The sequence below is a fragment of the Aythya ferina genome (genome assembly GCF_964211825.1).
Source record: "Aythya ferina genome assembly, chromosome: 8".
Lineage (NCBI taxonomy): Eukaryota > Metazoa > Chordata > Aves > Anseriformes > Anatidae > Aythya > Aythya ferina.
The window spans coordinates 12,849,561-12,861,705 of record NC_140304.1 but is presented as its reverse complement, the minus strand read 5'-3'; the positions used below and the strand labels follow the sequence as shown (position 1 = coordinate 12,861,705).

General features: G+C 42.9%; 1 protein-coding gene across 1 annotated transcript in view; it reads right to left on the bottom strand.

Annotated features, from left to right (window-relative positions):
- Positions 1–11,494, bottom strand: part of ABL2 (ABL proto-oncogene 2, non-receptor tyrosine kinase) — a 42,203-nt gene extending 30,709 nt beyond the window's left edge. Inside the window, exon 1 of the mRNA XM_084527249.1 lies at positions 11,290–11,494. Within this exon, the coding sequence (XP_084383375.1) occupies positions 11,290–11,458 (169 nt within the window). The 5' untranslated portion in view covers positions 11,459–11,494. The remainder of the gene's footprint in view (positions 1–11,289) is intronic.
- Positions 11,495–12,145: the final 651 nt, after the last annotated feature.

The following is a 12,145-nucleotide window of genomic DNA, read 5'->3' as shown; positions in this document are numbered from 1 at the left end:
AGCCCAACAGAAACAAAACTAAAAAGGAAGCAGTTCAGCTCTTACAGGCAAAAGCAAAATAAACATGTATCCACTACAATTTAAAACAGCTACATCTTAGAAACAGCTACATCATCAGCCTTAGGAAAGACAAGATCAAAGTTTTATAAGGCAACAGTTACCTAAAACACACTAATGTTCAAACACTCTACTTTTAATTTACTATCCTTTTAGAAAAACCTTTTAGTAACAGATATAAGTCAAAGCATTGTAGCACCCTCTCGTGGTAAACTGGAAAATAATTTTCTACAAAAGCAGTTGCAATTTATCCTTCTACTTCAAGTTCAGTGTGCTGCCCCTGCTCCTCAGCTACCATGATGGCTCTGCTTCAAACTCACCTGCTTCCTGCTGGCAACGTGATGGGCATTCCAAAGAAAAGCAACGAGGTGAACTTGGTGTGGAAAGGGAAAGGGAAAAGAAAGGAAAGAGACTAAGAGGTTCCTTAGATGTTGTCCTTGTCCAGAAACAAATGCAATCTAGCAGTGCTTCACCTATGAGCTGCAATTTAATTGTGCATGTTAGCTGTTAATCAGCACCTGGGGATACCATCCCCCATGTGTAAAGCAAGAAAACTAGCAAAGCTCACCTGAGCCTAAACAGTCTATAATTACGTTGCTGTAAGGCATGCCAGTTTCCATAGCCCACCATCCAGGTGAGCATAATAGGAGCACTAAGTCTGTCCACCTGGGGCTGTGCAGGTCCTGAGAGGCCAGGTGAGCACAACTGGAGAGCTAGGCTGAACCTAGAAGCAAAGTTATGTGCCTTGCCACTAAACCCTGAAATGAGAAAAATATTTGATTTAGCAGAAACACTCTGCAAGGCACACAAAGGGAAAAAAAAATCGTTGCAACTCTACTGTTACGGTGCAAGCTTGTGTTCATGGTATGACACAAGTGTCTCACTAAAGTTTACCTTTAACTATTTGACGAAAAAAATAGACTGAAGCTATCAAGACTTATCAAAGAAAGAATTAGAACTTCTGTGCAAGACTCCAGACAAGCTCAGCTTTGACAGGTTTAAACATCTGGCTTATTTCAATGTAGTGCTAATGTGCATGAGTTACTGCTCAGCTAAAAGGCTTGGATTTATACCTTAATGCCCTCCTGGTTTTGCCCTAAATAATTTAAGTATTTCATAACTATGATGATCTAAAGCCAGAAAATTAAAACATTTTCTGACAAAACAAATGTAGCAGTACTGTTATGACACAGACAAGAGTTGAACCTGCTAGATACGTTTCATTAGACAGCCATAGTGGGCTTATGCAAACTGTCATTTGAGCATCTACTGCTTTTGCACACCAATCCTACACCACCTAATGCATCTCTGGAAAACTATGAAAAGCAGGCTAGGTGTTCTTCTGTAGCTCAAATCAGATTTTTGATTTTAAAAATGTCTCAGCTTCTAACGTGAAAAAAAAGCTTTTTTTTTTTTTACAACTACGTTGTAAACCTCAACACCCACATAGCTTCTTGAGCAGACATTAGATACCATTTCCCCATTTATTCTAAGGATCTTCTCAGAGAAAGCGTTTTTCATCTGATACAGTACCTCTGCTTTCTCTGTTTACTCTTGGGATTTTAAAAGCACCCATAAATCAAAATTTAGTAAAACCAACAAATATAGGACTGAATAACAAGCACAGAACTTGTAACTAGTGAAAGGTATTCCGCTGTGCTTCACTGGGTAATTGGGGCAGAGCACAGCTTTCAAGCTGGTATCAGTTACAAAAACACTGTTCATCCCTCCCCAGGCTGTACAACTCTCCCTGGCTGGAAAAAAAAAAAGAGAGAGAGAGAAAAAAAAATCCCCTCATCTTTCTAGTCAGGAGGCAGTACAAGAATTCTCCCGAGCCTGCAGAGAGCAGGCTCTCGCTGTTTTTATATATTATTGCCACAAATGATTGACCTCATCACTGCTTACTTGAGGCCAATCCAGACAGTAAAAAAGTCTGAAAACAAACTAGAACTCAGTGATACCACCACAAAGTGGTCAAAGAACATTTCAGAGCATCTGTACCCCAGCCTCTTTTCTGTAATCAGCACGCCATCCGAATGGCAACCTTACCGAGACACAACTCTGTTAGTAATGGGGATATTCTAAAAAGCACATGTAGGACACTTGGGGATTTAAAGTTCAAATTTGAAGAAGTTGCTATTTTAACTTCAGATATCTGAGTCAGGGAACTGCCAACTATTAGACTGAGCAGTTTTATTTGCTGTTTTATAGCTACTCCAAAGATGGAAAAAGTTATAGGAGAGAGGAACTACAAATCAGCTCTGAGACAAAGGACACGTTTCTCTCACTTGTACTGAAGTGAACTGCGGACACAAAGAAAGCTTTACAATTAAAACTGGTGCTCTAAGAAGAAACTGCATTAAACACGAGCAGTAAGTCTGTGCTGGCTCAGGCCAGCATAACCTCAAGTTCTGCTGGAGCCAGTGATTTAGTAGGGGAAGAAAGCTATGCTGCATGCTAGTTCAAAAGGTCTTGAAGGCTATTTGCATGGCTACGAAGAGTTCATTTCACTCTTCCCAGATGATATAATTTGTATCAGGTTTTTTAAAAAGTTTGCATAAACAAAGACTTCATTTAGATCTTAACAATCATCTTCGTTTCATTAATTGGCGAGTTCTGGCATGTTATATCGCTGGACCAGAAATAGCACTTCAAAATGATTTCTTTGGAAATCCCTTCAAGGACTTCTATCTCAATCATTCTTCCAGTCTCCTCCTGTTATTAAATACACTTCCGAAATACTAGCAGAGCTGTATCTCGTCTCTACTTCTGCTCTTTGCTTTTCTGAGCAGCGACACAAAATTGATATTCTCATCAGTTGCACAGCCTCCCACAAGTTTCTGAATAGCAGCAGTAAAACTGAACAGTCTTGTTAACTCCGTGACATCGCTGGTTAGCAAAATGAACCCAGGGCAGCAAAGACTTCAAAATAATCTTGGAAAACTGAGTTGACACTGTAAGCTAAGGAAGGCCTTGTTGTATTAATTCACACTCTGGTTTGGATTTTAAGGGTTATCTTCACAATCCATGGGCTGCAAAATTAGAACATACAAAGCTTTGTTTTTTTCTCTAGAAAACATTATCCGTGCTCTGTAAAGGTCTTTTGGACCTCTCATGTTTCAGGTAAATGTAGGAGTTTATTTACAAATCTACTTGGATATGACAATATTTTAGCAAGCTTCTAGGCAGGGCCATTTTGGAGTGGTCACAGATTTGTGATGGGGAAGTGTTTCTTCAATTGGCAGCTCCTATATGTTTTGGTGTATCTACTGTACAGGCACACTACCCTCTATGGTCAACTGTTCCAAAAATTATGGATTTAACTGGCTACAGAATCTGAAAAATGGAAGTATTTCATGACCTGTGTTACATACTACCACCATAGCAGTCAATCTTGATATCATTTCTTTCACCCAGAGCCAAGCCTGCCACCTGATCTAAAATTAGTTGTGGTGCTGAGCGCACAACCTGCAAAAAAAAGTGGTTGTTGGTATCTTCTGCCAAGCCACTGTAAATCCCATGTGCAAACTCTTTATAAAAGGCCTGTGTATGTGCATTCACTGTTCAATTGTTCTTGATTCCACCTCTGGTAAGATGAAAGGAAGAGATCTTGCCGGTGAGTTTTTCCTTCCCAACATGACCAGTGCTGCAGACTTGTGGTTTGTTGTGCTCCAGCACCTCAGGACTTCTATTTTAGTGTCTGCTATCAGTCATTAGGTACGAGGAAATCCCTCTGTTGGCATGCCACCCATTACAGGGACCTCGGGCAGTAACCCACTTCTAACTTTGATCAGTGTGGAAGGCCCACCTGTCTCATTCAACAAGCATTAAGTATACCAGAGATGGTATTTTAAAGGATCATCTCCAAAACTGAGCAACTGAGATAAAGTCTTGCATGTACCACAGTGCAGTATTAGGAAGAGGTTGCAAGATATTTTATGCTTTTCTCTTTTCCAGTCTTTGCTCGTTACCATTCCTCCCTTCCCAGCATTATTTGTCTTTCTGGAGTTACTCTTCTCCGTAGTTGTTCACCCTACATAGCCCAGGTGAGATGATGACAAATAGCATCAAGTGTGTCTCCACTGTGCCTTTGTTGCTGGAATTATTACATGAAAAAAGGAAGAAATAGGCTTGTATGTGCATAGGGTCACAAACACAAAATGTTCTCATCCTCAACTCCTCTAATGTGATTCCTAATTTAACCTAAATAGCACCAGGAGACGGTTCCTATGCCTTTGCTACATACAGCTTATATCAAGAAGCAGCTGCTTCACTTTCACTTTAGTATTTGTCCTGTTTAAGGGGGAGGAGGAGGGAGACAGAAAAGAGGCCAAGCCCCAAACCAGTAATCATCCTTCAAATTGAAGGATGGGGGATTGCAAAACTGCCCTATGGAAAATGAGTTTTCATTCACTGAAGACCGCTTCCTCTTACATAATTGTAGTTCCAGTTCTCACGTGATTGTTATCACAGAGTAATTGCAAATCAGCATAAATGAAGCTCCAAGTTTATTAACACATATAATTATTTTTTAATGGAAGTAGCACAGTAAGATTAAGATTCTAAGGACAGTGTTTGTGGACAAAAAATACTTCTGCATGTTTGAGCAGGGAGACAGGAGAAAGGGAAAGGAATTTACCAAAAAAAAAAAAAAAAAAAAGTTTACTCTTGTGAGAAATAAACTTAATGGCCTTTTAAGAGCCACAAAAAAATTGAAATGAAACCAATCCAATTGTTAGTGAAGTATTTCTGTGAATCTTCATCTCCTCTCTCCCGAAAGAAATGGCAAAGTCACTTTGGGGCTGTTTTTTAAACTCCTGTGCTGATTTAGCTGCTGATGAAAGCTGCCTACTAAAAGATTAATTTACACGCTTGCAGATAAACAGTTGGTATAGGGAGATGTGTATGTCTTTATATAAAGACCACAAAGCACAGGAAACTTCCTGAGCAGATATTGGTAATATAACTGAGCTTTGTTGTTGTGGTTTTCAGTGTTACCAACAGGAAGCCTCAATGGTTTTCTAACAGTCACTTATTCTACTGAGAATAATCTCTATGGACAATACCAAGATCAGCCTTTAAAATAAAACAAAGTATTTCATAACCACAAAACCAGACAGATGCCAGGGATGATGCAGTAATGGTGACAAAAACATTTTTTCAGACCCAGAAACTCAATTGTGTTATCGCACTTGGCGCGAGCTTGTGTTTCTTTCCTGCTCTGTTGAGAGAGAGAGTCTCCTGGTGGTCCGAGCAACTGTGAGAAATATTACTGTATCAGTAAATACTCTTCTGAATGCTGTTAAGAAGGAACTTGCAGATTCACCTTGTAGATTCTCCTTTGCAAATTCACCTGCAAAGCCAACCAAGAGCTACCTCTTCACTACAGCTACCAAGCTCCACGTCACTCATTCATGCTACAGCTACTAAGCTCCATGTCACTCATAATTACACACTGCTGAAAGAACAACTAACTGCTTGGCAAGCTGGGATTTGGGGCATCAGATTCTGAAACAGTTATAATATAGGCGGGGCTTTAGGCTGCAGTCATCCATCCATGGCTTTTTTTTTTGGAAATACAACCAGGTGAAAATAAATTTGGCAAGTCACTAAACACAACTTCCCTGCACTACTTCTAATAACTTTCACACCTATCCCTACTGCAGTGAGTATGAAATTCTTCCTCTTGGTTTTATATTAGTTGGATTCTTTCAAGTGTGAACTAGTCAGCTGTTAGTGGCACTTAGAAGGCAGCTCAGTAAGTGTACTGGAAACACTCAGTTGTGACAATTAACAGAAATGGGCTAGAATAAATCATGCTAATGATCATCTAGCTTTATCCTAAAAAAAAAAACAAAGATCTAAAAAGTATGATTTGACTTCAGCAAGGACTAGCCTGCTTTAGGAACCTGACATATGCTGAAGTAAGTGGGTCACAGAACAGGTCACTTCTTCTGAACACCAGTGAAAACATGATTTCAAGCCTACTGTCTCAGAATCTGTAATTAGCACTAGCAATAACATATTCTGGAAGCCAACCCTGCCACAGCACCTCTAGGAGATAGTCCAACCATCTCCTAACTCTTAATTATGTGAGCTGTCAGTCCAGCTAGATTAAAGGAGATGATTTAAACTGTTTGTGACAATTTGTGTCCAATAGCTTACACAGTCACTTTCCATTGATTTGTTCACTTGGCCATGTCCTTATTTCCAAAAAAAAAAAAAAAAATCCAACATTTTTTTCTTCAAAACATTGCACTTGCAAGCAACAGCAAGTTTGTGAAATATTGCTAGAACAACTTGTACCACACCATCTGCTACAAGAGAACTGAGAAATCAGAGATCTGCCTAGGCTTTGAAATTTGATTTTTAAGATAGTTCCGATTGCCATGGTTTAAAGTAACTTCATTCCAGTCATCTTCAGACTGCGTTCCCCTGTCTATGTGAAAAGTACGTAAGAAATATGCATATATATATATATACACACACGCGCGCCAGGAATTAAAACAGGTCCATAGTCTGCATTATATTGTCCCTTCCATTGAGTTGGTAGAGTCTTCTCACTTGTAAAATAAAGTATGCAAAAATTCTGACTTAAGAGCAGTTATGAAAGTGAGCACTGAATGCAACCAAATTTGCAGGAATAATTCGGATATCATGGAGAACAATGCAGCAGAGAACAAGGAGCCTATGATTTCATGTTCTGCAGGAGACATTTCTCTAGATACTTAGCTGAACTATCCTTTATTCCCCAAATAATTAGTTAAGAGTTATTTATACATCACGGTCCCACAAGATTTCTGATTTACAGTACAAAGAGCCAGGCACTGAATACAGTGATTATATTCCATCTGCGTAGGGCATTTACTGACAGGAAAGTCTGCGGGCAAGTAGCTCTGGCCCAAGCTTGCAGCCTTTCACTGGGATGAAAAATAAAGGACACTTTAGGAGGCCCACAAAGTACAGTTGTTAAACTGACCCTATTTTCTCTCCTTCTTTCCATTTTCCTGTATCCAACCCTTCAGTTTCACTGAATTTCAAAGGAATAGTTATTTGTGCTTCTTCCTATTTTAGAATGTCTTTATCATGTGGCACGGCACTCCAACTGCCTTAGGGGAGCTTTAATGATAATTTTATTTTTAAAAGTATAGGCTTATCTTGCTTGACCTTGATGCACTGAGTAAAAGGTTGCTAAACTCCTCCTCTAGAAAACAAAACAGGGAACAAATGTCCTGCGCCTGCTGGATCAAAAGCTCAAGTGTGGCAGCGCCTTCCGCTACCCCAAAATATATCACCAAGGCAACTGTAGCAGTATCACAAACAGGTATAGCAAAGGCTTCCCAGCCAGGATTTAAATAATCTGATTTTCCTGCAGTATGTTTTCTACAACACTCAGCAAGTCTTTTCAGAGATGAAACGCATGCTAACACCATTCCGAAGAATATCTTGGTACAGTAGACGGTTATCACTACTCTTCAGAAAGAAAATTAGAGCATGTCACTGTTTAAAGGTCACACAAGGAGCCGACGCAAGTTGGAAGTTGTCAGTTGTTGTTGGTTGTACCCCTTCTCTCAGACAAACCACTGAAAGGATAAGGAGATAAACTATGTTCCTGTTCTTTACCCGGTTCCTTCTCTGAAAGGGAAAGCAAGCTCGACCTGTGACAGCACCGAGTACTTTTTTTTCTTTCCTGGCTGCACTGAACTGTAGGAATTAGATCATAACCAGCATTTACTGCAGCCTCTCCCAGCTCAGTTTTTTCTGTAGTCCCAGTTAACTCTGAAGCAGTGTGAATGGGAACAGCAGTGTTCGAACAATCCTTCAGTTTACACTCTCCCTTTCTACTACTTTATTAGCAACCAACATGCTTGATGATCCATTGCTTGCTTTTATAAGTCACAGATTATGTGCTAGGAATGCTAGAGCGAGGCACTTTGAAGGCCTAACTGCAAAAGGCTGCAAAATCCATCATCATCTTCTACATCTTGGAGAACTCTGCTCCACTGATAAGAAATAATGTGTGCGTATCACCTGGCTTAGGTCTTATTTGTTCAACTTCAATACTACAGTGAGCTGAACTCCCCAGGAATCTAGGTGTCTGTTTCCATGACAGAATAGCGGGGTGCCACAATACAGATGTCCACATTCCTTCCGTAAAGCAGAAAACATCTTCAAATTCCTTGTTTCTTCCATAAATACATACAGGCATTACTTCTGCGTATCTGTACTGCTTCTGGTACACAGCTGTAGCCAGAACCTCTGTAACACAGCAAATGAGTTTGGAACAAACTGGTTCAACTCAATCTCCATTTTTTGTACACAAATGTACTTCAAGTTAATTGTTTAACTTGAAGTTTTTGGTAGCCTAGCATAAGAGACTTTACACTTAATTCATTTGACACTACCTGTTCTTCAAATCCTGTGGCAAAATGGGTCTAAGGCTGAAAACCTTGTTTACTTCGATCCTTTTTATAAACAATCAAGAACCAGCAACACATCAAAATGAGTTTTGGCAAGAGTCGTTGGCAAGGTTCATGTCACTCCTGAGATAACAGTTTGAAACCTGCCAACATGAGCTAAAACAGGGATGTATAGGCATAAGGGTTTAGCCCAGTTAGGAGGTTGTCTTCCTCACATCAACAAACAAGGAAGGTAGATAACCTACGCTCATCCTTAGACTGGCTGGTTTAGTCACTGGTCCGAGATTGCCAGCATATAATCCTGTGTGTTTTCCATCACTTTCCACATCCTGTGAATACATCTCCTACAGGAGACAGGACAGGTCAGGTTCAGAAAGAAGCGACTAGAAGAAAGAAATGCTGATCAAGAAATACCACCAGCAACAAGAGTGTCTCAGTAAGAGAAGGGTGGCGCTTAAGGAAAGTCAGCAGGAAGCCAGGTTAAGTAAAACAGAAGAAGGTCAGTAAGTGAAAAATAAGAATAGGAGTTGAGAGAAAAAAAATAAAAATCTCAGACAAGGGCAATCAGGATTGCAAGAGAACAATTTCTCTGAGAAAGGAAGTTAACTCCAAATCCAGGAACTTGACAAGAATCTTTGGTTATTGCCCAAGACAAGTGTTTAAATACATACCCAATTTTACCTAGCATTTGCTACAGATTATTAACAGTGAGCTTTTCACTCATGTCTAGTGAAACATATGGGAACTCAGGGTCGAAGCATTCAGCAAGGATGAGAGTTTGAAGTCTGCCCTGCCTTCAAAAAAACTAGATTGGAAACAAAGAATAAAAGGAAAAAAATGTTTCTGTAGTCTAAAAGAATGGAAAGCTGTATCTTATTTTCAATAGACACTTTCAATATGCCTTTACAGTCTGCAAAGAAAATAACAGAAGCAACAAAAAAAATAAGTAAAATTATACTTATTACCTTACCACTGAAGCAATAGTCTAGGCAATACAAGTAGTAGAGAAATTGCTTTAAAAGTTATCATCACTCTTACAGTAGAGAAACGCTCTTTTTATATGTCACTGAACAGTTTTATTCAGAGCCTATTTGCTTTCCAAGCTTATTTTTGTTTCTAGTTCTATGGAAGACAGAGCAGAAGGGTTGGCAGAACACATTAATTTGTCTGGTTCGTGCGCCTGCCTGCTTAAGAAAGCTTTTTCTTTCAATTTCCCTGCCACTACAAGTAAATAATTCTCCCTACCTTCTGCCTTTAAAATTTAGTAACACAGAGGGAGGAGCTAGAAGGACATGTTCAGGATGCTGCTCTAAATTACTGCTAAAACATGCAGCAATAAATGAAAAGATGCACTTGAGCAAAGAAAACCCTAGCTGTGTTACTCTGAAGCAACTGTAAGGCCCTACATGCTGACCCATACTTCCCACAAATGTCCTTGCTGTTTCTCATAATACGCTTGCCTTGTAAGAACAAGAACAAAGTAGTCAGCTGGGTACCAAAACACTAAAGACAGACTCTCATCAGCAGTACTTTTGCCTGCTAAGTCATGCTTAGCAGTCTACACAGCAATTTTGTTCTGCTGCTGAAGACATAGATTACAGCAAACTGAAAGAACCAGGATAAGTGCGTAGCTTCTGAGATCTGCTCTCTAACATCGTGAATTTACAATATTCTCTCTTTTAGACAAATGTTTCGCCCCAAGTGCCTTTAATATACAATACGATGACAATCTAAAACATGTAGAAAGTTGATGATATTATGGTTGAAAGACGCAATGAAAAAGTAATCCCTAGCTTTAATAGGGGTAAGAGTGGGTTGGGCATTTCAGCAAGCACAGAGTTCTGTTTTGGCTTCCGAGCTGATACTGCTCCCTGAACTCAAAAACACTGAGAATTTAAGAACCAGATTTAGTGCTGCACTCCTCTTGATAGATACTTACATGTCAGCAGTCACAGCAGATGATATTTACATTTAGGCTGCTGGTTGGATGTTCCTTAATCTTTTTGCCTATGTTTATTCTAGTGGGCAAAAGAAAATGTCTTGTCAGAAGCAGTCATCTACAAACACTGACACCTCCCTCCACCTACAACCAGCCAAACCAGGGATGCTCTCCATAGCAGATTCAGTTCTTCGGTATTGCGGATGCATCCACAAACCTAGTCTCAATCTTCTTGCTGAGGCAGACAGGTTTCGGTTCATCATACCTTCCCAAAATCTTTGTGTTTTATTAAGGAGCTGCCACAGAGATGATGATAGTAAAATAGATACAAAACATTGGGGATTAGAAGTTGCAGGCACCTCCTGTGAGCGGTTACAAATGGTTCATGTTGCATTGCCCATTTCTGGTATCAGTTTACAGTGATAAGATAGAAGCGGATAGGCATAAACTTCAGCTGCAAAGCGGAGGGCAGCTGTAATACCTCAATCAAAACCAAATCCTTTCCTGTTTCGGGCTCTATAGCACCAGCAGCGAGTTACAGACCTGGAAGGGCACGTTTTAAGTTCTTCGGTAAACTCTTGCAAGCACATGTAACGTTTACCCTTGTAAATCTGCTTCACATTTCTCCTTGTAAACACACCCCGAGCTCGGCACCCCGGCGGTGACAGCTACGGAGCGCTGCAAGCTCCCTTTCCCGGGGGCGAGCCCGGGCCTCCCCCAAGCCCCGGGGAAGCTCCCCCGGCCCCGAGCCCTCTGCCAGGCCGAGCCGAGCATCCCCCGGGACGTGGCAGCAGCGCGGCGGGGCTGCCATGCCCTGCCCAGCGCCACCCCCGGAGCCCTCGGAGCCCCCGGATCCCCCTTCCCCGCACTCACCGTGCTGGGCGAAGACGTTGAAGCCGCCCTCCGCCGTGCGCCCGGCCGCCTCCCGCCGGCGGCCCGCCGGCCTGCCCGCGCTGCTCCCTCGCGGTGCCCGCGGCTGCTGCTGCTGCTGCTGCTGGAGGCCGGCGGGCGGCTCCCCGAGGCGGCCCACCTGCTGCCCCATCGCCGCGCTGCCGCCCCGCTCACATGCCGCCCCCCGCACCCGGCCCGGCGCGGCCCGGCCCGGCCCGGCCCGGCGCTCACGGCCTCGCCCCCCCGGCCCCCGCCGCCATCTTAAACCACAGAGCGGCGGCGGAGCGGGCAGAGCGGCTCCCGCGGCCGCCTCCGGTCCTCCCGGGGAGCCCGCCCCCGCCCGTCGCGACAGCGGTCGCGATGGGTGGCGCGGGGGAGGAAAAGGGGAGCGGCGATGGGGGAGCTCGCGGCTCAGGCGGGGCGTGTGGTGCTCCGCCAGGCGTTGGGTCCTGTCCCTTCGGAGTGTTTGTTCAGTGTTCGTGGCCGTGCCATATCGCGATATGTCGCACCGCAGCGGGTTCCTTCACGCCTTGCAGCGCTCAGGGACGAGGCCCCGCTGTGTTTGCCCCGCCAGGAGGGGGCTCAGCCCCGTCCTGGTGCTGCCCAGCCCCATTGTGGCGATGCCGGGCCGTGCCTGTCGCAGCCTGAGCTTTGGTGTTTGTGTCGGTGTCGCCGCGTCCCCAGGGGATATCCCGCTGGTGGCAGTGACCCCACAGTCTCAGAACAAGGCTAGAGCTGGGCCCTTACCCGGGCTGCAGCCCACACGCCCAAGCAGGTGGATTAAACATGGGATCGCTTTGCCATGCGGTCTGGTCCCAAAAGGCAAACTCACGCCCTC